At 39.9% G+C, this 26,444-nt stretch overlaps 2 protein-coding genes and 1 long non-coding RNA gene across 3 annotated transcripts in view; 1 reads left to right on the top strand and 2 right to left on the bottom strand.

The window, feature by feature from the left end:
- Nucleotides 1–26,444, bottom strand: part of LOC135299148 (uncharacterized) — a 475,254-nt gene that overhangs the window by 396,337 nt on the left and 52,473 nt on the right. The gene's annotated exons all lie outside the window — the stretch shown is intronic.
- Nucleotides 696–20,561, top strand: MFAP3L (microfibril associated protein 3 like). Its single transcript, XM_064417692.1, has 3 exons — nt 696–838; nt 12,171–12,566; nt 15,402–20,561. The coding sequence occupies exons 2-3, from the start codon at nt 12,284–12,286 to the stop codon at nt 16,262–16,264; spliced, it is 1,146 nt and encodes a 381-aa protein (XP_064273762.1). The 5' UTR covers nt 696–838; nt 12,171–12,283; the 3' UTR covers nt 16,265–20,561.
- Nucleotides 5,774–12,155, bottom strand: LOC135299154 (uncharacterized). Its single transcript, XR_010361203.1, has 2 exons — nt 9,626–12,155; nt 5,774–6,289 (listed from the first exon to the last, which is right to left on the bottom strand). It is a non-coding gene; the product is annotated as an uncharacterized LOC135299154 (long non-coding RNA).

Here is a 26,444-nt window from a genome sequence, read left to right as displayed (position 1 = left end):
ATAGATAGCAGCAATCAAATTCAAGCACTTTTGCTCAAGCTAAAAGACAGCTTTACCCTCTGCTGACTGAGCACTTAGACACGTATAGTCCGTGTTAGCTTCCCACAGGTTGGGACCGCCTCAGATTGAGTTTAAACTACAGTTGGGTGCTGCAATCCCGTTAGGAATAAAGCCCTTGGGGGAAAGCACGTGTGCCATGACTCTGAAGTGCAGCATTTTGGTTCTCAAGATTATCTAGGTGTGTTGGGATGTTACCCCTTCCCTGCAGCACTTGCTCCCGCAAGCGTCTCTGAGAAGGGATGCGATGACCGGCGGGGGCTGCTCGGACTGCCGGTCCCGCGCGGGCACAGGGGGCTCGCACCCCCGCACCCCTGCCTTCCCCACAGCCTCCCCCACAGCCGCCGCCGCTCGCTCCAGGCGTCCGCACCTCGCCCGCGGCCGCCGCACGTCCCTGGCCCCGTCTCAGCCCCGCGGCCGAGGGCTCTGCCGCCCCCCGCGGGCCCCGGGGCCGCCCCCCGGCCCGGCTCCGAGCATGCTCAGTGCCGCCCTGACCTACTTTCCCCGCCGGAGCCGGCAGCGGCGGGAGCGCACGGCACGGGCACGGCACGGCACGGCACGGGCACGGCGCGGCACGGGCACGGCGCGGCACTGCGGCAGCGCCGCGCTCCGCCCGCCCCGGCCCCGGCCGCGGCCGCGGGCCCGGCCCCGGCATGGTGCTGTGCGGGGCGCGCTGAGGGGCGCGGCGGCGGCGGGCGCTGCCGCGGGGCGGCGGCAGCAGCGGCGGCAGCGCAGCGACACCGGCAGCGGCGGCGAGCGAGCGGGAGGAGCGGGCGAGCAGGTGAGCGGCGCGGGGGGCGCGGGGGGCGCGGGCCGCGGTTCCCCAGCGGGCGGGCGGCGGTCCCGGGGAGGCGCTGCCCGCCCTCGCCTCCATCGCCCGCGCCGCCGGCACCTGCCGCGAGCTGGCCCCGGTACCGCGGTGGCTGCGGAACTCCGCGGCGAGCCCCGGGCGCGCTGTCCCGCGGCGGCCACGGGGGAGCCTGGAGGGCCGGAGCAGGCTCCGGTGGCCGTGCCGGGGGAGCGCTGCCGCTCGGCCAGGCGGGCACGGCGCTTCTCCCGCGGCGCCTGTCGCTCGCTCGCTCGCTTGCGGCGAGCCCGGCGTGGAGCGCGGTATCTCCCCGCGCAACGGGAGCGCAGTAATGCTGTGTTCAGCATGAAAGTTCAGGAGATTATTTCAAATCAGCACCGAGTCTTGAAGGAAAGTGGGTTTCGTACGGAAAAAAAAAAAAAAAAAAAAGCTCAAGGCTTTACTGGAGCCTTCCAGCTCCTGCACGCAGGATGCTCGCTGCTATCCCTCCTTGAGAAGGGGAATGGGAGGTGACACGTCAGTGCACAGACCTCTTCGATGGAGCTGACTTCAAAGAGAGGTGAAGTTGTGGAGCCTTAAATTTAAAATAAAGGATGCCTCCTGATATTTTGCTTTAATTACCCATTTACTTCACAGGCTAGCCTCATAAGACACTCAGTTTCGTAAGTGAATTGAAAGAACTAGAATCTAACACTTCAGAGTTGTTGTACAGAGTGGTCTTGAAATAATCTTTTGAATCCCGTTTCTGAACAGGGCCAATTCCAGCAGTATCGGACAAGGGAGCTTAAGAGAACACAGAGCGCTACTGAGCAGGCACTTTTCTAGTGCATTTGTCTGGAGAGTCTTGGAAGAGACTACACTTCCTAACAGCCCTCTTTCATTTGTTAAATTGAACCATCTCAAATGCAGCTACCCTGATAACCCTGCTTGTGGAAATAAAAGTACCAACTGTGGCAAAATCCTAAATGCGATCTCATTTGGTACATGTTTGTCTGAAGGACTATAAAATTATTTTAAAAAGGAGGAACATAAAGGATTTAAGGAGAGGGAAATGTAGCATTTTCATTCTTTAGAGACATTATATTGTAAAAGAGTTTGTCTTTTCACTGCAGTAGGACAGACTACAGCAGATCTTTTTTCAGTGGAGATGATGTTTTGCATGGCAGGAATCCTTTGTCTGGCTTAGTGTGTACAGTAGCAACAGCACCATTGATATACTTGTGGTTGCTGTACTATAAATCCTTTTTTATTAGAAATCTGTCTCATTCAGATTGCAGCATATCAACATCAGTTGATGCTGAGTGCAGCTTACACAGCTGGAGTGCACATTGTGCATCCTTTTTTTTTTTCCTGAAGAATTTGGAGTGTTCAGAGGCCTGGACAAATAGCACAACAAGCAAAAAATAATGTTTTGTGTCCACTGCGTATTTCCTGTCCTGAAGGTTCATAAAGTTTAGCGATAAAATCAGTTACTCTTAAAACATTTAACACATGGTGGGAGTGTGGTAGTGAATTCTGAAGTGTACAGCTCCAGTTGCCTTCCTGCCCTGGCCCATCACTTTTGCCTCCCTGCAGTTGGATGAATTTGGAGGAGGAGGATGGAGTTGGCACAGAACCTGGCTAAAGCACATGCATTCCTTTAACCAGGGGAACAAAACGCAGCCAACGGAGGGTCACATTTGAGACACAATGGCAGGGGCTTCTGTGGAATGATTTAAATGGAAAAAAACCCCCAAACTCCATTTCAGTTTTTGTCTACAGAGTTTGGAATGTAGAGCTGGCATTTCTTTTATAGTTTAAGCTTCTTGCCCAGTGTAAGGCACCAGTGAAATGTGGATGCAATTTACAACAGGGAGAGTGAGCTTGCCAGCAGCTAAAATAACCTGCTAGCAAGGTCTTCTTTCTCTCCCAGCAAATTGCACCTTTACTAGAAGTCTTTGCAGGCACAAATGCCTGTGATCCTACTTTGAGATATCCTGGATTGCAATAATATGTCACCAGAAAACTGGTGTAAGACCAAGGTCTTAGATACTTCCTGAAATTTTTCATTCCTGCGATTCTGAGCTGCCATCCATTCATGCAAACTTGTGGGCTTTTGCAAATATCTCTCTGTACCCTTAATTTTGTTATTTAGTTTTGACAGTTGGCATTTGGCAGTGTAATTTTCTGCCTATATACAGACCCACCATAGAAACATAATTTCCAAGACAATGGAGAGGTTATCACTTTTCACCAGTTACTGTGATTAAAATTATCCATAGCAGCATTTTAGAGTATTTATCAGAAATAACAACCTCTATACAGATATGTATAAATAACTTTATTTTGGAAAAGGACTATTGTATGTGGAGAAATTTCTTACTGCATTAAGAACAACCTACCTAGCCCAGACCTAATATTTAATTGACATGTGTCTGCCATACTGAGAGTTTTAGTCCAAGAAAAACAGAAAAGATATTTGCTGATATTTTTAAGTCACGCAGGGGCCAGGGGACTGCAGCTACATGGGTGTGTGTGTGTGGTTCCCAATCCTATATGTGTGACTGTATGGTACACACACAGTACTGGATGCTGAGAAAGTTATGTGCCTTTACTGTTACACTTTTCAATGTGGCATAGACATAACTGGCACACAAGTCTGAAATTATAGAGGTTCTTTAGTAAACTCTTGAAGGCCTTCAGCTAAATTATGGCATACACAGGGCAATATACAGTCATGCTTGGAGAGGGCTGAATTGATCACGTTTGGGTACAAGCAAGGCTTAAGCTGCTGTGCGGCGCAAGGCAAACTTGTTTGAATCCATCTTCTGTCCCCTTTGTTACTGGTGGAGGAAAGAGGCGCAGACACCTTTAACCTGAAATAATAATTTTCAATTGCAATCAGTCATGAGCACTTAGATTCCTTTAAATTTCCCCTCTGACAAGGTTAATCCTGTCCTAATCATAGCATCTATGTGTAACCTCTCTATCCCAGCAACCAATAAACATGAATGCCAGTCATTAAAAATTATATCTTACAGTTCTGTAGGGATAGGGTAGAATAGTCATACTCAAATCTGTTTTGTCCTATTCTTTTTTCTTTTATGTTCCAAATAATATGGGAGTCTTTTGTTAAGATAGCATAATATAAATTATATCAGTGTATTGAAAACATTCAGTTGATCAAAATTTACAGTTTAAATAGAATTTTTAGCTTACAAGGTCCTTTATATCTTTGTTTAAGCAAAACTTAGTTTTTTGTTTTGTATTATATTTAAATGTCATACATCTGGAATTTTCCTTTTTCCTTTGGACAAAGAAAACCACTAGACGTACTTAAGGGATGGTTAGCTTTGACAAGCAGAGCTCAAAGGAGGAAGTGGAAGGGAGTGAGCTGGGCCACATTCTGCATTGCTATGTTCTTAGCAGAGTCTCACAAACCTTGCCAAGAGCATATGAGATCTGTTGCATTTGCTGACTTTGGTTATTTAAACTGTTGGCAGAATAATGCTTACAGAGTGCAGGAATAAATAGAAGATACAAGGTGTGTAAAGAAAATGAAAGCTATGTAAAACTTGGTGAGGCCAGGCAGAGCTCAGATGTACATGGAAGTGTGGGAGGGAGTCTTCATTGTTCCTCCTTTCTCAACAGAGGGAACTCTTAAGCATTGATGCATCTGCATTTACTGCAACAGCAAACCAGCAGCAATGCTGGAAGTTTGCCAGGAGTTAAGCAAGGGACTCTTAAAGCCATACAATGTTTCTGGAATAAGAGCTTTGTATACAAAACTATATTGAAATGTGATTGTACAGCCTCCATATAAATACAGACACAGAGGAAATCTAGATTATCTATATAAACAAATTCTTTATTTCTAAGAATAAAATTCTTCAAAGCATTTATGTCTGATAGCACATTTATGTCTAATAGCTGAGCCTTGAAAAATCTCCACTATCAATAGTGTTGAATTTGCTTTATGATCTGGGTAACGTACAACTCAGTAGGACATTTTCATGACAGTACCTGCCTTGATGAAAAACAGCAAGCTTCTCCACTAAATATAGAGCAGTGCTTTTGCTGCAGTCATTAAAATACCACATAAAAAGAAAACTCAGATTTCTCAGTGCATATAAGAGTGCACATCTGAATTACAACTTTTTTATGAGAAGTTAACCATCCAAGTTGCCTGAGTGCTTTTGTTACTTCAGTGTATTTTGCGAAAAGCTGATTTGATACATCAGAGATGCTAGAATTACAGGAGCTGTGGCATCAAAAGGGGATTTTCCAGAGGTTTGGTTCCTACATCCTAGTGGTTTTAAATAACCTCTCCAATGATTACCCACCGACAGTCATCATTCTTTTTTAGGTTAATGGATTAGCATCTCTTGAGTGTTCATTGACATCAGGAGAGTGCACGTCAGACCATTCAAAGATGTAGTTAAATCAATGGGTCCATTCAGATATCTAAAGTGAAGCTCTAGGATGCCATGTGCTTGCTAGATTTGCAATATTGAGACATGAAGTAGGGTAAAGAGAATAGAGACATGAAGTAGATAAAGGAGGAGAAATTTACAGTAAAAAAATTCTGAAACATTTGCACACAGAAAAAGGCAACATGAAAACTCTTCCATTGTACAGCTGCTGAATAGAAGGGCATATGCTTCTTTCCCTAAATGAAAAGTCTGGATATTATATTAATTTTCAATTACACTTTATTGCTTGCTGCTGTCTTGCTGCAGTGTCTTATTACACTATGGTACCCTGAAACTAAGACAATTGTATCCCTATGATGCTTCTTTCCCTTTTTGTCCCCTACTGTGTTGTGTGTGTTCAGACCAAAATAATTTTAGAAGATCAAAACTGATAACTTAAGTTTTGATCAGGTTCTGCCATTAATGGTAGAATAAGCTACAGCACTTGATCGCTTGATTTTTCCTTTTTTGTTTTTGTTATTTATCATTTATCACCCTACAAAAGAGATTGAAAAATGTTTGCCTGTAAGAACTTACCAATGCCTGCAAAACATACAATTAATTTATAGGCTTCTTTGTTACAATTCTTTAAGACAGGTGTGCTAGAAAAGATCTCCAGGTTGCCACACTGACATCTCTTCCTGTTCACTGCCCAGGGTCATACACTCAGAGGATAATGCATATACAGAAGCTCATAGACTGTCATAATCCATGAATCTGTACTTGTAAATTATATACAGTCTCTCTTGAATCTTCATCGATTCCCAGCCCTTATTTTATCCTGTGTCAAGAAATTGAGGCAACCACCTTGAGGGAGATGTTTCTTTCTCCCCCTCTCCTCTGTCCTTGTGAGACCCCACCTGGAGTACTGCATCCAGATCCTCAGCACAAGAAAGTTGTGGAAAGGGTGAAGCAAATCCAGTGGAAGGTAATGAAGATGCTCAGAGTTCCCCTGGCGGGAAATAAGTCCTCTCTATATGGAAAAGAGGAGATGTACTGTCCTTATTAGGTAAATGCAATGCAGAAGGCCAAATACTTTTTTTCAGACTGTAGTCAACTCTCTCAGCCTGTCTTATTATTCTAAAATGCTGCTACTCAAAAAATTACAAAGGAGCTCATGAAGACAATTTCCCAGCATTCCATTAGCAATTTTTAAGATCACACATATTTTTCCCATTGTCTTCTCCAAGGCAATTCTTGTATTTGTGTTTCTGGAGTATTAGAGTTTCTTTAGGTTGGGGGGCTGCCTCTGGGGGCCGTCTGATTCAACAGCCTTTTCAAAGTAGGGCCAGTGTATACCAGCTCAATCAAGTTTTGAACTTCTCAAAGGATAGGGATTCCATAACCCATCTGGGCAACCTATTGCAGGGCTTGACCTCCTGCATAAATGTTTGTTTCATATTCATAATTTCTGTTGTTGCAGCATGTGTCCTGTGTCCTGTGGCTCATGTCCTTTCCCAGCACATCTCTCAGAGGACCCCATGTCTGTCTTCTCTATCCCCTCCCATCAGGTGGCTGAAGGCAGCAAGTGTGACACCAGGTGACTGAGCAGATATGGCCAGGGCTCAGCCCTGTTGAGAGGCTCAGCCCCGTTTCCTAAAGTTCCCAGGCAGCTGAAGGGACTAAATAAGCATATAGCTGGGGGCTGCTGCCCAGCTGGGAAGCCCCAAACTAGATGTGCAGAAGGAAGCTCTTCATCTTACAAACACCACCAGCAGATCACCTATTCAACATAGCCAGGGAAACAGAAAGCCATGAAAAACTACAAAGGACTGAAACCCCCCACTCCAGGAGAATGAAGAGCAGCTCTTCTGGAACCAAGCATTAATATTTTATCAACTGACAAATTAGTAGAAAAATTAAGTCAGAAATTTTCTGCTAGTTGTAAGTGAGTGACATTTCTTTTCCTCTGCAGGTCTAATAATTAGACCTTTTCAGCAGGTGGTTCTCACTCATAAGCCTATGAACTGGTAGTGAGCTTCTCACCTGTGTGGCATAAGTTCCTCCTTCCTGTTTCACTAACGCCTTTAACTTTTACTTTTGCCCACTCTTAAAAGACATTGCCTATGGAAACTAGGAAAAGTAGCAAGTATTTTTTAAATAATAAAAAAACTAGCCTTAATTTTGTTTTGTAGCATCAGCCTTTATACTTCTTTTAGACAAGGGAGAGCTAGAATGAAAATAATTTTATTTTCTTGGTCACTTACAAGCCAAGGTAGATAGCATTGGGATGTTAAAGCTATAGGAGCACAATGCATTTTGCAGTAAGCTGGCTTCTTGTGCTTCACTTATGAATTGAATAACCTCACAGTTAATAGGATTACACATTATTCCAAGAACAAGAACAGGCCAGTCTTACAGATGTGAGCAAGCCAGGAAACAGTATGCATCACTGCCCTCCTTTTCTATTCTTTTGTGCTCTGTCATCATGTTGTTCTGCACAAATGCAGCACTTACAACCATGACCCCATAGTCATTTTCTTTGGTGGCAGTAGTATGGGAAGCAAACACATCTATGACATGAAAAAATAAATGGTCAGTCAGAACATGTCTCTGATTAATGTTCCTAGATGCGTCTGTCAGTCCTAGATGTGTCTTCTGTTTAGACTGATGCCTGATCTTGGACAGAGAAGTTTAAACTTTAGCTTTTGTCCACATTTTCACATTAATTAGGAGTAAAACTATCATTCTGCAGCTTTGCTTCTTCTGGAGTCCCTATTCCAGGGGACTTTTCTGGATAGAAACGTGTAGAGAGCATGCTAGAGCTGCCTGTCATGTAACTTAAAAGAAAAGCTTGTCATGTGTTCGCATGTGGCTCAAGTCTTTTCTTGGAAGTTAATCTTACAAGCAGTAAATCTGTTATTTTAATATTTTCAATTTACACCATTTGTGTTGGGGAATTGAAAAACAGAACTATTTAATCTATGGACCACTGGCAAGCATTTTTGAGTGGTAAATGTTGCTCCAGATACAATACTGCAGGAAAGTTTCCTATATACATGTTCTAGTTGCTGGAGGACAGTTTGGGAATTCCTTTCATTCCATCTTCGGAGGCAAGCCTGAATAGCTCAAAATAGTAAGGGGTGTTCTTTTTCCATTTCATATACCACAAATTTAAAAGTTAAAAAGTATATGTAACCACATTAATTATAATATATAGAGTTTTATTTTTTGTAAGTATTTTAGTGCTAGTTTATATGCTTTGGCGATTACATTCTTTCCATGACCAGAAATTAGCTCTTTGTTTATAGTGACCTTTTTGTGGCAAAAATGCTCCAAGACTCAATCTGTTCCTACAAAGTGAGTCTCAGGATTGCAGATGTCCTCCTTCTTCAGAGTACTCTGTTACTCTCAGTCTCATGGAGTTATTACAGGAATCTTTGTTTTCGTCTAGTCAATACAGCTTTCTCTGACTTAGGTCAGATTAAAAGGTTACAGTTTTGGCTGCCTTCATCAGGTTTATCATGGGTCACAGCTAATTGCTGCCTCTCGTGGCCAACATCCTGGGCAACACTCTACCCACTTCTCCAATACTCTGGATTCTCTTGCTGCCTTGCCAGATATCACTAGCAGTCCTATTTTGGTCTCAGTCTTCTCCCCATTTAGTTGTGTGATTTAACCGTAACTTGTTACATCACTTATGTTTAGCAAAGCAGCTGGCTCTCAGATCTCTGTTCTCTGATATACTCAGACTGCTCTTGCACCTATGGCAAAGCAGAAGGACAGGAACTCTCAGCAAATCTTCCTTTGCATCAGCGCAAAGAGCACATTTTCTAACCTTTCAAGTTGTCTCTCTGTTTCTTCCTGCTTTCCTAATCTGACTGTAGCATTTTTGGTCATGCCCAGCAGGTTTGCAGAGGGTCCTGGACACTCAGGTCCCAGCATGGCCAGCCTGTAACTTTCTTGTGCTAGTTGGGGCTAAGAAAACCTTCTTTGGTTTCTTCCATCTCTTTTTGTTTCCTGATAACATTGGAGAGGATGCACAACAAAGAACAGATTGCCTACTGTTTCCTAGTTGCCCTGGAAACATTTGTCTAAACTTGTATTTTAAAACACCATCTCTCCCTGTCTCCTCAAACATACTCAGGTGCTTCCCTGGATGGCATATGAAAACAGCAGCGATCATTTCCAAACATTCTGCTTTAAACCTACTGTCTGATTTTTCCTCAAATTAGCCACCAAACTGTAGTTATTTCAAATAAAAATGTATCTACAAAGGTATTTAGTATTTTCTTAATATTCTACATTCCAGGAACATACATGAGAGAGTACACTCCCAGGAGTAAGAAGGAGTAGGTAAGAATCTTACACAGTAGACATAAATGAGTCATCTCTGTTTCCTAAGATTCACTGCAGCTATTTATGGTTCAATTCTGGGCCGGAATGAGGGAGTCACTGTTACCTTCAGACAAGGAATTGACCCTTTGGCCATATTGTGGACCAGTCACACTTGCCATCACTACACAAAGGCCCCGCTTCTGCTTCCGTATGCTCTGCATTCCAAACAAGTAAACATATGGAATAGGCAATGCCTTACTGCCCTCACACCTTCCAAACCTCTGCCCACATCCCTGTGCTCTGTGCAATCAGTGGGTCATCAGCTACCTTGATCAGCTTCCTGATACACAGTTGGTCCTTTCCTTACAGGTTTTCTGTTCAGCCACTGTGGAGATGCTATTTCATTTCCTTCTGGAATGCAAATTGCTCTCCACAATAAACACCTTTTTTTGATTGCTACTGATTTTTCTGCTGTAAAAATATATGATAGACCTAAACACAGTAATAACAAGCCCCAGACAGCAATTGGAACACACAGCTTAATCAGTTTATATTATCTTGTGCCCTTCCTATTGTCTTAATCCAGCCAGTCTCTGTTCCTGCTCTTTTGCCAGGAAGTGTGATTTTTGCTTTTCTGTATGGCGCAATGCAGATCTGTGACACTATACAAAAACATTTTATAGACTGAATATATGTAATCATGAAGCATGTCAGTGTCCAAGGTTAATGGAGTAGTAGAAATGAGATGTAAATAGTTACTGAAGTGAATAGGCAGAACTGAAGGTTTTTTCCCAAACTGCTGACTCAGATAGTGTACCTTCAAAAGCACAGACTCTACATGCTGTGCATAATTGGAAGTAGATTTCTGAAGTCATTGTTTATATAGCATTATATGACAAATGACATTTGCATATTAGTTTAAAGTTAAAAATTATTCTGTCTCTTCAAGAGAAATACTTCGACATTCAATAATTATAAGAGCAGAAAAAAAACAGGACAGGCTTGAAGCTGGGACAGACCTCTACATCATGCCAGCAGTTTATAAAAAAAAAGCATAAGTTTTCATTTCTAGTAATGATTCATCCTGTAAAATGGAAGAATTCATTTGCTTTTTCAATAACACTGTATCTATTTGTATTAAAGCAAGTTCATTGTTTTACAGAGAAGAGAGTATGTATAACAAAACAACCTAAATCAAGTATGAAAGATGGTAATGTTGCTTTCTTTCCTTTTTGAATACAAAAGAAAATGAGGATGAGGATTTTTAATTTGTTTCTTTTTATTTTAGTGTTTTGTTTGTATGTAGAACTGCTCTAGGGAACTGATCTTGTCAGCAGTTACTAAGTGTGCTAAGGCAAATGAGTTACCATGAGTCAAATGTATATTTAAGAAAATAGAAACTTTTTTGAAATGGAATTGTTCATTTGGGGAAAGTTGGTTAGATAGTTTCCTATATTTGGATTCCAGATAGATTCCTCTATCTAATAAATTTCACTACGTTTCAGTTATTTACCTTAGAAACACATGAGTAAAACCAGTATAGTTGGATAGTCTGTGATTTTAACATGATTTGTGGCCTTTAGACTCTTACATGAAATTTTCCAAAGTGCTCATTTTGAGGCCAACACTGTGCCTTCAGTCAGTACTGAATGCCAATTGTGTTCACTGGGAGCATAATGAGGCCAATAGAGAGCACTTTTGTAAACCCCCCCGCCTCTGTCCAGAAACTGAAATCACTGCTTCAGAAAGGCCTCATTGTGGGTGATTAGTTGAAGGAAAATATTGAGGGAGAATGTGCAAAAAGTACACAGGCGAAATGCTTAATGCCACATAAGGAAAGGAAAAGTCCTAACTTCATTCGTATCTCAAAGGAATATTAACCATAATTATGTTACTAGCAAGTACTCTTTCTTACTAATCTGCTCTGAAAATAGCAACACTGAAATGACTTTATAAGCATGAAATACCCTCTTTTAAGAATAATCTTCCGTGCTATATTTTATCTCAGACAGCAGTAGCTTAAGAAGAGTAAATGGTCTGACATGTTTTGCTGTATGTACTGCTGTGTTTGGGGAAAAAAATGTGTATATCAAAGATTCCAGCATTAGATCCAAAAACCCTTCCTGGAATTGTTCTTTCTTACACCATGCTTCACAGTTCATGTAAGACCATGCATGTGATAGAGCTGCAGCACCAAACTGGTAGTGACAGCTTTTAACGTGCTGTACCTCTGTTTTTCCTGTTGATTTTGCAAATGGTTAAAAAAAGAAAAAAAGGAAAAAATCTGTTGAACTTTTGGCATAAAACTGTAGCTGCTACTGTAGCTAAACTGCTGCTAAGTGTCTAGGTGATAAAAGCTTTCTCCTACGCCTGTCACTCTGAACAACACCATTGTCAGGAAAATGTATGCATCTTTTTCCAGTAAGGGTAAGGACTGTGATAACAATAGCATTTAGACAAGACAGTGCACTGATGATTGTGAAATGCATTAATGGATGTGTCACTATTTTAAAAGAGCATATCTAATGGACTGTTTATATATGCCATCTCACTGTACTTATTTATTTATTTTATAGGATATTTTAAGCATAAAATTGCACAGATCAAAGTAGAACTCTCCTGTGACCTGCTCACCTCAAGGACTCAACAGAATCAGTTCTCAGCCAGTCGTGTACACCACTGAAGGAAAATGGACATACTGAACAGCCGCCACTTTTTGTACTTTCTGCCTACCACACGCCTTGTCATCTTATTAGCAGCTTTGACCACTGCTGAGGATGTGAGTAACAGCACTTTGAACCGCACTGACACACAGACGGGGGCCGCACCCGCGGTGATCTCCCGCATCGACCACATCATAGTCAAGGAGGGCAGCAGTGCCTTGATCGACTGCAATGTGCAAGGGAGTCCCAGCCCACGTTACAGATGGTACAATTCCAATGGCCGCCTGCTCCAAGAGGAGGAGAATAAAGGTAGGATCTTAGGAATGGCACTGATGTAGCCTATCCAGAGACAATTCTGATTTCAGCATGTTGACAAATAACCTGAATTTAATGGCCTGGCTGTGTGAAAATAAATGAAAGCTTGGTGGCAGTTATAAATTTTTTATGCACACCTTGGAAGAAAACAGTAACTTTTTGTGTGTTATTTATAGCAACTCATAGCAAGAGGCTGAAGCAATTAACAGAAGTAATAGACAGGTCTCTTTTCATTGGAAGACTTCATGTTTGTTCTGTTTCTCATTCTGTCCTCCTTTGTTCTTCTCTGGCACCAGAAAAAGATTAAAGAGCTGTTTCCCAACTCAAAGGAGGATTCTCATGACATATGAGAATAGTTTGTTGGCGTGAACTCAACACAGCTAACTCCCTGGTATGCCTGCTGTCTTTATGTGCAGTGCCATGGTAGCGTGAGAAACAGAAGATGCCCTGAACAACCAACTGCAAAACCTATATAGGGCAGCAGTCAGAAGGACAGGCCAAATTTGAGCCTTCCTGGCTTTAGTTAAGACTCTTCAGTGGCGTTTGCCAGAGACCATAATTACACAAGCTTATTTTCCTTAAATGGATGGTTTGGGTGATAATCCTAGTTATTCTTCTAGGGAGTGTTTGAGGGGAGTGTGGGTATATTAAAGGTGTTTTTCTTATGTAATCCTTCCATAGTGACGGCTTTGTTCACAGCATGATGAAATAAACTCTTAGTTTAGTGTGCCTAACTAATGGCTGACCTGACAGTGAACTCCGCTGTGACAGGAGTAGCAATTGACCCAGCTTGATGTGAAAGAGCAGTGTGTATCTGTAAGAGCTTACTGCATAGCTGGTTATGTTTTACAGTACAGAATGTTATCATTTTCTGAGTTAAGCTAGAGAAAGGAACTACTTGAGCTACTAAGCAGACTTTCAAACATGATTTGTGTGGTTGTGGCAACATACAGTGATTAGTGTGCTGGAGTGTTTTGCTAAGGTTCACTAATAGAAAATTTCCCCTTTAGTAAGGCCATCTAAATTTAGGTCTTTGTGTAGTCAGCTGAGAGGGATAGCTAAAATACACATTTAGGCAGATGAGCAAAAACTTTCACCAAATCAGTAAAAAGTGCAGATGTAGTATTAAGACACCATTAACTTAGACTTTCAACAGTGCAATACCTCCTTTAAGAGACTGTCTTTCTGTAAGAAATGTTTCCTAGCCTGAGACCTTTCTTTGTGGTGTTAAGTATGGCATTGAATTGTTATCAAAACCCAGCAATGATACCTTTTCTAATAATTTTTTTCTAATGTGGGTCAATATGTCTGTCAGGATGCACTGGCATAGACCCAGTCACCCAAAGCCATTATGTCATTTATAACAGCTGGAGCCAGGATACATCACAAGGCACCTTGTTGTTTCACAATTAGTTGAAACCCGCTTTGCAAAAAGGACCAGCATTCAAATTCAAGGAAATACTGAGCAGCAAATACTCTGCATTTTTTGTTATGCTGGAGGTGGAGGAAGAAGTGTCATCTGTTACAGATTCTAATATTTCCTATGTAAAGAGTTTTCCTCTGAATTTGCCTAAATTTAGCAGATTGGGGTAATTTTTTTTATGTGAAGGTCTGATTTAGACTGAGCTTTTATTTATTCTGCATTTTTTAATTTCAGGCAAAAAATTATTCAGCTGTTTTCAAGAATTATGCTAGGGTAAAAAAAATATTGTTTTATTTAAGTTAAAACTTCTAAGTAATAGGATAAAAAGACATAATTAAGAGCTGTCTGAACACATGGACTGAGGCAGGGATCTTGTGGGAATACTTTATGCGTAAGCTTCTACTGGAGATAATGTGAAACAATTTGGGTAAGCCATGTTTAACTAGAAAAACTGAGGAACTAAAAATCTTAATTCATTACCAATTAATTAAGTGGCAAATACAGTAACTGAGTTAATCTTGAATCACTTTAGCAGTGACAGGAGTGATGGGTTTTTAACGCTTCAAATGCAGTTTCATACCTAAACTGTTCTACTGTGCCAGGTTCAAAGAATATCAAGTGTGCATGTATATGAAATGTATATGTCCATGCAGCAGACAAAGTTACCAATTACATTACATTGATAGAAATTACTTTTAAAGGTAAAAGAAGTTATGTCGTGGTGTGTAGAGGTTCTTACCGACAAACAAGGCATTCCCTGTCATGGCTCTTCTCCTTTCCATCTATTTTACTTGTCCTGTCCTACTTCCCTCTCTTTAAAATTATACTTCAAAATCAGTTTCTCAGCGCCTCAGAGTGTAAGCAATGTAGTCTATGATGTCTGAAATGTTAGGGGTTTTAAAGTTTACATTAACAGAATTATATGAGATACTGTAACAAAATGCCAAAAATAACCCAATTGTAAGCAAATGCATTTTCAGGGAACAAAACCAGGAGGGTTTAAGTAGGTTTTTCTGCCTCACAATCCCATTGATCCTTCTTGAATGATCCGACTCCTTCAATTCACTTATTTGAGTAAGTGTGACCTGTGTTTGGGAGGCTCTCTGGAGTAGTCCTATCTTTGTAGCTTAACTGGCCAGAAGATTGAGATAGATGGGATACATATCAGCATTTTCTATGAGACCCTTTTAGGGCGTGCTCTGATTATCCAGAGTTGATGTTAGGGATTTGACAGTAGTAGTAACACAGCTAGGATCTCAGGCCTTTATGAAGGTAAATTCTTTGCCTTCTTGTGAACATTATTTCCTTCTTCCAAAACATGAAGCCAGTTTGATAAAGCTGATATTTAAGACTATGCTGATCATGTGACAAAATACTTCTAAGTTACTCTGTTTCCTCTCCAACAGGAAAATGGTGGTTTCTTGACAATGGGCTACTAAACATTACCCGCGTGTCATTTGAAGACAGAGGTAAATACACGTGTGTTGCATCTAATACGTACGGCAGTGTTAACAATACTGTGACGCTGAGGGTTGTTTTTACCTCTGGAGATATGGGAATCTATTACATGATTGTCTGCCTTGTGGCTTTTACCATTGTTATGATACTGAACATTACTCGGTTATGTATGATGAGCAGTCATCTGAAGAAAACCGAGAAAGCAATCAATGAATTCTTCAGAACAGAAGGGGCAGAGAAACTTCAGAAGGCCTTTGAGATTGCAAAGCGTATCCCAATTATCACATCAGCCAAAACGCTCGAGCTTGCCAAAGTAACCCAGTTCAAGACCATGGAATTTGCTCGCTATATTGAAGAGCTTGCTCGGAGTGTACCTTTGCCACCTCTCATCATGAACTGCAGGACTATAATGGAAGAAATTATGGAGGTAGTTGGTCTGGAGGAGCAAGGACAGAATTTTGTACGGCAGGCGGCAGAAGGCCAGGAGACCACTGAAACAGATGAGCTTTATATGATCCCAAATGCTTTGACACGCAGTGAATCTCCCACAGCTGACTCAGACGCATCGTCACTGCATGAGCCACCTCAACAGATTGCAATAAAAGTGTCAGTTCACCCATTGTCCAAAAAGGACTGCATGGATGGTCAGTCACAAGAGAGCATGCAGTTGGACACCAAGGAAGAAGACACTCCTCAAACACCAGCACTACCTGCGGAGCCCCCTCCTGAGCCTTCTGCTGAACTCAGTTCTGATGACACAGCATTGGCAAATGACAAAAATACATGTGTTATATATGAAAGCCATGTATGATAGTTACTCCTGAATCTATGCATAGCAGGAAAATCAGGTGGAGCTCTTTTAAAAATACATATTGTACTTGCCGCTAAGCCTTATCTGGAGACTATCATAGCAAAAGCATGTAAGTGGATTATTTGGCACTTTCTTCTCAGTTTCAGTTTAGTTTACCATGATGTATGGCAGAGTAATTGCTATTACATTAATATTAATTGCTCTTTTTGATTAGGAGTATTTCCAAGAAACATTTACCTCAGCATTTTCTAAGTTGGAGTCACCTGTAGTGGCTCCTGGAAGTCACTGGTAGTCTTTGGTGTAGGACACTTGAACTTACTAAACATGAAACTGGTTTCCATTTTCCTCTTTCACTCTCGTTATTTCCATCTATTGCATTTTTGCAAATATTAACTTGTGAATTTGAAATATTGCCCAAGAGGCAGCACTCCAGTAGCCAAATAAAATCCTAATAGATCCCATTTACAAAGCCTGTTTGCTCAGCTGCATTGTGATTTACAGGGCTATTAAAGAAAGTTAAAATGTTTCCATTTCATTTGAGACCACACTGCTTAGCCACATGGGAAATAGTTTTCCCTTTTTCATGGAATGAAGATGCCAGCAATTGTTTGTTTTGCATGAAGAAACAACTTTGAGGTGTATATTACAGATGGGAAAGCCATCAGAAAGTTGCAGTTCAACAGCTCCGCAGGGTTATTTTGCATACATTTGTGCATTTTCTATGTTGCCAGAAGTTTATATGGCAAACAGCTGCAAATATGCAAGATGTCTTGTTTGAAGTAACTTGGAAGCAGTAACTGTGTACTACCTTACCAGAAGATTTGCAGGTTCCATAACAGTTCTGCAAATGAAGTTGATAACAAGGCTGAATTAGCAAAATACCCTTTTATTTGGCTTCTTAATTTTGATATTCTGAAGATCAATCCTAAATTCATATATAAGCATCAATTTGAGAGTGTTGTATCCAAACTGGAAAAAAATTCAATCAAGTGTCCTATAAAACTACAAAGACAGTCATGCAAACTGTTAAATGTGGTATAATTACATTGAGATTTTGGGAACCTCCTACACGTAGGATGTTCACTGCTCAAGTACATGTGACTCTACCCCAATAAAGCTTTAATGATCGTAGCAATTGTGGCGTTAAAAAGATCAACATCTCTGCCAGGAAATGCCAGGAGTGGAAGGGAAGTAATCATTTCTCTTGCAGATAGACAATAAAAAGTACCTTCTCTGCAGTGAGTCTGGAAAGAAAGCACTTACAAGGAGTTTATGTAAGGTTAATAGCATATTACTTAATTGCCTGACGCATTTCGTTTGAAACTAATGAACAAACTATCACCTTATATTGTTTAAGAAGGATTATAGTATAAATATAGATAGTCAAAATAAATCTGGAATCAAGTATACTGTGGAAAAAGAAGTCTTTTAGGTCTATGGGGAGATGATGCATGGATGGCTCTCTGGATATTTTAGCAAAGCAGCCACATCTCCATAAGGTGTCTGTTGGAGGCAATCAGTTATATTAACTGCATAGGTAATCAAGACCAGACAAAGTCAGTGTTGCAAGTACATAAAAGAACCCTTGATAATGAACTGAGGTCTTGTATCAACTTCCTCATGTTAAAGTGCAGAGCCTCACCAGCAGTGCAATACAGGAATACCCCATGACTTACATAGGTGATGCAGAGATGGCTCCATATTTATCTTTCTGTGGTTATTAAAAAAAATACTTGTTTAATAATGGACTTCAGATTTTACAACCAGTTTGTGAGAAATGGCAGCATTCAGATGTCTCATCTTTTTGTGCTCACCACAGTGGCAGGTTTCACAAAATGCATTTGCACATGCCCAAAGGAAACATGCAAGGGCAAAGTCCCATTAGGAATGTGACTGGAAATATTTGCATTCCAGCGAAGCAATATAAATGTAAGACAGAAGTTAGTTTAAAAGAATACCATAAAGAACCTCACTTCTGACCAGCATGATTGACAATAGTATGGTGCAAACTGTTAACTTCTTGTCTGAGTCCAAAGGACATTTCTGTTTAGAGTTCACATCAGTTTTTCGAGTTACTTGATTTGCTTCTGATATGAAAAAGAACAAGGGCAGAAACAAAAGCAGGAACTTGCACTAAACTCCTTCAATTCACCTTAACCTCCTGAGAAGAGGTACGTTGATGTTTCTGCCTGTCCAGCATTTACAAACAATGCCCATGCATTCTAAAGTTACCTACCTGGTGCCCAACTAAGATTGCACAGATAAGCAAGATGTTCTCCTTGAAAGCATAAAAATAACTTTAAAATTACACATTTTTTAAAAAAAGTTATACAAATATTTATTACAGTATTTTAATTTTAATCTTTTTAAACTATGAAGTTTTTACAGTAGAGATCAGACCCCTTCATGTATTTCTATAGTGTTCTGACCTTGCTTCTTCAGGCTGTCCTCCAGCCTCTTTATTATTTATTTATTGAGAAACATTTGAGAGCAAACAATCCCCATGGATTTCTTCAGTATCACTGTGTAAACTTCCTTGAAGATACAAATGATGTTTTTCCCTAGAGGTTTCCCACATAGGGCACATTTGAAGTACACACAAACGCACATTGCAAACCACATATAAGCAACCAGTACTTGGATTAGATACATGCAATACATGGAGTGCTGGATTCCTGCTGTTGCAAGGTCAGAGGGAACCCTGAATTTTCTAGAGCTGGAGTCACTCAGAGATGAGAGTTCACAGGTAAGACTGCTCCAACCAGTCTGGACATTTAGTTTTGTGTTATTATCTGAATAAAAACTAAACAGCACTGTAGCTGAAGAAAATACAGATTTTATATAGAACTAATGGGTCTGGTTTATGTGGTTTTCTGGTGGTTTTGTGTCTGCTGCTCAGTGTCTTATGCACCCATTATATGATACTTCTAAGCCTAAAGCTTTTTATACACTTTCAGGAACTTCCTTTTTGGAAGACAGATGGGAAGCAAGACCCAAACCTGTCTTTCCTGTTCCAAACTTTCTAGCTGTGCTATTATAAAGTATACAATTGTGTCTTGCAGTATTTCTTAGCAAATGGCTATTTTATGGTCCAAAAACACAATTAACAAACATAAAATTAATAATGGCTCTAGGAAAATATTAATGTTTGCATTGTTATATACTTTCATGCACCTTAAGCACTTCAGGGGCATTAATCTGTTCCCATCATTGGACTATGCACACTTTTTGTTACATTTTTCTATTTATTGTACCACCAAACACTAATGGTTCTTAAAACACTCAGAATCTGGAAAACCCAGTCCAACTGAAATTGCATTCTAAAAGCAAAGGAACCCCAAGGGATTTGCATAATATATTTACACCATTTTCAAACAGTTTTGCCAAACTTCATGAATGATGACTAGATTCTGCAGCAGAAGAAATCAGTGTTGGATTTGAATTTCACACTTATTATTCTTTTCTCAGTAAATTTAAGATCATACTAATCAGACCACTTAAACATAGTATTCACTAACTATTTTATCAACATTTTATTTTTGAGCAGCATTTGTTTCCTGCTGATCTTTTTTTGTTCTCTGATTTGAGCATGTTTGTGATGAAGCCTATCCTTCAGGGTTTTTTTGTCTATCATATAAAAAATTTAAAAGAACCCATAGACCAGCATTTTGTGCAGGTTTGTTGGTACTTGGTAAGGCACAGAAGTACACTGCTGTGCTTAAAAATTACTGTATAATCATAAGACTTGCAAAATGGCATATACAGGCAGATGTTGATTTTTTTTTTAATCAGTGCCTGTTTTATTCTAATGTAGATACTATGTTAGTTCCTTGATTTGCAGTTACCTTTTGACAAAAGTACTGTAACATATAACCAGGGCTTTCTGACTTTCAGTTTGGTCAGATTAACTAATTCTAGAAAGTGTTAACAGTGTCAGATTTTCAAAGTTCTCATGGGATATCTTGGCAGCATGCTATTTTAAGAGTTGGTCTCTTAAGTATGCCATATTTAGTGGGACAACTGAAAGCTTCTTAGATGCAAAGGAAACGCTTGCACTAAAGTCTCGTAAGTTATATTTCATTTATTATGAAAACCTTTTTGATTTTACAAGAAATGTAAGACAAATATGAATGTGTTCTTTTGAAAAGCAGTTGCTGTATTTTGATTTAAATAACTGTTATGATTTTATAGCTCACGGCCGTAAACCACAAAGAGAAAAGTTCATGCTGAAGTGGCAAAATGAAATGTGATGTAGCTTGTACATTGATCATTGTTTCAATAAAGAATTTGCACAGAGTCTGCTGAGTTTGTACACATTCAACAAGATATTTACAATGTCACAACACCACTTTCTCACAGAAATGGATACTTAATAGCATACATCCTGCACTAATTTTTGGAATAACCAGCTCAAAACATTTCTATGTCCATTTTTTTTCTCTCCCTGTCTTACCTTCCTATACTTTCCTCTGTCCCCAGCAGCTCTGCTGTGCCACTTCTCAAATAGGAACAGAATTAAGTTAGTTGTCAGGGCAAGTGTTTCTGCACCCCAGGCACCTCTGTTCCAAACTGACCTTTTATAAGTCCCCAAATGGATTTTTTTTCCCCCCAGCTGTACCAGGCTCTAATGCTTTGTACTATATTTAGCTCTCTGGCTCCCAGGCCCAAACTGAGTCATTTTACTCTTCCAGTAAAGTCTGACTTGTGAGTCTGTGGTATCATATGTAAGTCTGTAAAATGGGCAAAGACAGTAATGTAAACTGAAGCTAAGTTACCAATTTCTTATTCAAAATTATAATGTATGGCAAGAAGTTCTAAATGTGGCAGACTTTGGACACTTATGAGAAGTTATTTCATACCACAAGACAAGGCAAAAATGAGAAAAGAAAATCTAGCCTTTTATAGCATAAAGAATACAGGTTTATGATTTGCTAGAAATTCAGCATCACTGTCAAATCATTTTGCCATTCTATAGCCAGTTTCTATTTTGAGAACAGATTCCTGTTACATCTACTCTAACCAGAGCCTTTCCTATATGGCTAAGGACCTTAAGCATGACAATAGTACCAGAGTTATCTAAAAAAAGCCTCTCTCCCTTATCTGCCATTTAAAAAAATTATTTTCAGGACTATTTAGTTACGTATCAAATGCCACTCGCAGACTACCACCCTGTTGTCCTATTGTGGAGCCACAGAATTTGAGATCTCATGTTGAAGCTGGACCTTCTGAAATATATTTGCCTTCTTTTATACAGGTTTTGATTTTACCACACAATTAACCATTTGTATTAACAATTCAGGTCCAGTCATTCTCAACTGATTAATACAGAGAAGTGAAATAAATGCCAGAAAGACTTCCCTCTTTCTGAAGCCTCTTAATGCTACTGTCTCAAGGTTATCCCTGATTGACAGACAGCTCCTGAGTTGTTTGGGTATCAATTAACTTCTTCCTGCTGATGAACAGTACCTTAGTCAGAAAACAGAATTCCAAAAAAAAACCAAGTAAAAATACCAGCCAGAAAAAGAAGCGCCCTTCTAAGGAGACACACACAGATCTTGCCTATTTAAAATGCTTTGTTATCCTTCTCTCTAATACGTGCAGAGTAAACAGCCTCAGGAAAAGGCAGTAGAAAATAGAAATTTAAGAAGATTAACATGGAAAATTTTTTTGCTCTGAAAACATCCAGAGGTGATTTATTTTACTAAAAACATCCAGAGGTGATTTATCTTCAAAGTATATTAAATTCTGACTTTTTTACCATAAACATACTCAAGTGAAGAAAAAGGAGATTCCTAAAAACAATGACATTTTCACTCCCAATATCAAAATAAATTATCACAAAACTACGAAACATATTTCCCAGTAGTTCTCTTAGAATGCCTTTTATCAGGGAAGATATTTTCAGTGCTTTTTATGGTTCTGCCTTGGTGACTACAGCTTCTTTATGGCTTTAGTGGAAGTGCATTTCTTTTCTGCTGTCTTCTTGGTTAAATATTCTCCACCCTGTGCAATCTCCTTTTGTGATATCAGAAAGAAATCTATATTGCATTGAAGATTTATCTTCTTGTTTCATTTTCCTAGTCCAAAAAGCTTATTTTGTGTTTTGTTCTACTGCTTGGATTTTGTTTTGTTCGCCCTAAAATTCTTCCCATTTTAAAATAAATCAGAGGAGTCTAGTGGGTTTTTTTCAGTTGCCTGTTTTGGGTCAGGATTGCTCACACCTATCTGTATAATTCAATTTTAATTATGCAGGCATACAATTGATTACTCCCAAGTTGGTGCAGGATAAACTAATCAATAGACTCCAGCAGATTTTTTTGCCTAACAGCATCAAGAGAACAGGTAAACCCATAATTCCCAAGACACAAGTGGAATAAGTGTCATCATTCATTTGTGACTCTATGCTTATGTTATGTTCTTTTGTGTGTTCATTTGAAAAAAGTCATATATGATACACCTCTGCCTTAACACATTTTTTTTCCCTATCATGGATGGAATAGCACATTTTGATCATCCATCACTGGATGATCAAAACATCAGTTACCCACTACCTTCATTGGTTTGTCTTATTCATTGGATAGCTGGCCATGTGCAAGGGCCTCTAAGTCTGGTATTTCTGACAAGACTGCAGACAGCTTCAGGACACTGTAAATTATATTAATTTCAAATGAATTGATAAATGTGTTTCCACTTTTTTTTTTAACTGAAATGCTGTGTTTCTACACAGGCTAATATTTACAAGCTAATGAGGTCTGGGTTTAGCTAGAAACTACAGTTTTCATAAGCATGCAGTAAAATGACAGTAATCTGCTGCTGAATAAACCTGTTTTTTGCAACTACAGTTTCTACATTTCATAATCCCCATGTAATCTCTCTTAAGCACAGAGCTCATTCTTTAATATATGTGCCCAAAATTAGGTGAAAGGATCCAAATCTCTGTTATTCCTGTAGACTGCATCAGAGTACTAGTTATTTCTTTAGAACATATAATAGACCCAGCCCAGCACTGTAACTCCTGTAGCAGTTACCAGGAATAGCCCCAGAGCATTAGCCAAATGTTATAAGATACACCACCACTGAGAACTATGTTCCTACTCTACACCAATTCCAGAATTAAAACTTCAGAAGAAATCCATCTGTTCTCATCAGGGAGGCAGGGAATAAGAGCCTCTGAAGGACCTAACATTTCACATTTTCCAGTGGAAAAAAAAAAAAAACAACCAAAATTGTACGAAATTATCGGGGACCATGTGAAATTGATGCAGGAGCGAAAATATCACCCAAGAGAGGAGGTCACTGCAGCATGGACGCTCATCCCAATAGGCAGCTGTCAGTTGTCAGACAGTAGCTACAGACACTTCTCAGGGTAACCCATGATACTGGAAAGAGGCAAATGTCATAGATCATGTGAATTAGCAGCATCCAGGAGACTGCGGACAGTGTTGCCAGATGCAATTCCCAGACTGCTCAGGTGATTGTGCTGCATCTGAAACTCAATCCCCTTTCTTGACTAGAGATGGGCACTGGCAGCATCACCAAAGACTCTGTGCTGTGATGGTGAAGTAAGATCCTTGCATGAGAACCCTATTCTTTCCTTCTAGCTTGATATTGTGACCAAACTATGCACACCTTCCTTATCTGCTGTACAACTACATTATAGCTGTTTTTCATGGGGGATTAAACATGGGCTCTTCAGTGAGGCAACTGCTGAAGACCCTGTGAATGCATGAGGAAAGAGCTGTATTGGCAGGTGTGAGCTTACCTTTGTACTGCACCAGATAAAGACTGTCCCAGAGGCCTGCCAGCATTCAAGTGGAAAAGGGCTGTGATGCTGTGCATCTGGACAAACCTGGTGCAGACAAGAACAGGTTGGTGGGAGTGAGTGTTCTGGAGGCAGCCTAGGACAGTCCAATAGACATGGAGTTAAGATGACCGTCCCATGCTTATTACTGGAAAACACCTCCAGCAAAATCAACTCCCTGTCCCTATCTTCTCTACTCCAAAGAAGTATTTCACATTTAGGCAGCTCAGCACCAGCTCCTTGTCCTACCTATTCTAGCTCTGACCAACTAGTTTTCACTTCTTATTGAGAAGCTACAAGGTTGTCTAATCCTAATAGATGTTCGCTGTCTCTTGCTATTACTAATTTACAAGAAGGCATGAGATTCACTTGCCAGCACACATGTAAAAAGCTGGTCTTCAGAGACCTAACAGACTGACTATTCTGCTCCAAAGGAGGATGTGCAAAAGCTAGGCACATAAAGATGAATTAATAGATTTAAAGCCTCTGTCTGGTTAAGCCCTGCGTGCTTATTCATCTTCTCATTCTGTAATGGAAGAATGCTGGCCAGATTAACAAAGTACAACATGACCTATTGCTGTGTTTTAACAGAGTGTTCTATATTTTTTCTTTTAACCTGCAAAAATTGAGTACTGAAAGGTTAAGAGAACACAGATTCCAGACTTAATCACAACATTTTCTTCTCACCATGACATAAGCTCTATTCTGTATCTATTCAATATTTGCAGAACAAAGACAGGATATCCTAGAAAAAATCATTATTTTCTCAGTGATGCTGGTTGTCCTCAGCTTGCCTCCAGGTAACACAATAAAAGGTTTTAAGAAGCTGTCAGTTAGCAGAATTGATAGCAAATGCTTTTGATCATGTATCTTGTTTGGAAAGTGACTACAGTCAGTATTCCCATTTTGTAAATGAGGTCTGTTGACTTTATATTGAGTTACCATATAATGGATTGTAAAAAGCCAATTTTACTGCAAAATTACACAATCTTTCACAAGGCTGGCATGCTGATGCACATTTTTTCTTTTCTTGTAACAGTATATAGGATATAACATGTACTACAAAACTTTATTGTTCTACCCATGCAATTAGAGAAATTTTATTGAAATACAGAATCATAAAAAGAGAAGTCTCCCCTCATAATTTTTCTTTCAAAAGCTATCATCAATAACTCTGTAGTTTGTGTCACACTGTAGGCACAAAAAAATGAGACAGATGCGGGTAACTTTTCTGTCCACTTCAGCCTAGGCCCTGCCACTTCATAAGTGTTGACAATTTGCTGGCTTTGGAAAGGCCAAAGCATGCATTCTCAAGGGGCTGAAAGGAAAATGTTCCGCAAATGCCAAGCTGGAATTTGGCACTATGGTCATTTGGCAGACGAACAGCATTGTACATAAACAGAGAGAGGGAGCTTAAATTCTAAATACCCTCTTGAGAAAAGATAAAAAACAGTTCCTAGGAACAGTGAACAGAAGCTGTCAGAAAAACTAAGATCATTGATTTTTGTCACGAATGACTTATGATTATGGCTGTGTGGTTGGGATGGGAATGGAAGATTATGTAGTACAAATACCGTGTTCCATTTACACTCATTAGATAAGGCACTGTGTCACATCTGTTAGATCTTAGGGCTTAAATTCTGTATTTTACTCATTAATCCAATTATCTTCCTGTTTCACCACATCTTTAGATTACATTAATGTATCATCATCAATTAACATAAACTTTTGCTATTTCTGTATGTATCTATGTAGAGGAAAATACACAGGCTGTAGAATAGCCACTGATTTTCCACTCAAATTATCTACTTCAAAATGAAGCTGACCAAGCTGCAGTTTTATTTCCACACCTCTCATACTTTTATTTTACTTTACTTTTATTTTACTTTATGCAACACACAAACACTAAAAATAAGAATATATATGGCTGAGAATTAAGACTGCCAGCTGGCAATCTGACAAAAGAACAGATTAAGCAAGGTAGGAGGATCTCTGATCCAACAGATGAACAGGCTGTATTCTGCCTTCTGCATATTAACACTGTTCAGGTCTGAAGGGCACCTGCTGTGACCCATGTGCACTTCAGCTTTACACTGCACAGCACTCAGGGTATTCAGTAATCTGTTACTACACCCCACACCCTTGATATCTTTCACAGTCACCATCCAATACCAATTCAGGGTTTCATTATGCACTCTTACAAAAGCTTTCAAAACCTTACTCTGCACTGAAACAGTAGGCATCCTTCTCAGAGACCAAAGTATAGCCTTGCTCTTCACCTCAGAAAGACTTTAGTCCACATCCAGTCCCATTCTCTTAAAATACAACCAAAGATTAACAGAAGATGGGAAATGAACCTTCAAACTCACCAAATAGGGA

This window comes from Passer domesticus, chromosome 4, assembly GCF_036417665.1.
Source record: "Passer domesticus isolate bPasDom1 chromosome 4, bPasDom1.hap1, whole genome shotgun sequence".
NCBI classification, from domain to species: Eukaryota; Metazoa; Chordata; class Aves; order Passeriformes; family Passeridae; genus Passer; species Passer domesticus.
The sequence above is the reverse complement of the archived record's forward strand: the minus strand, read 5'-3'. Positions and strand labels throughout refer to the sequence as shown.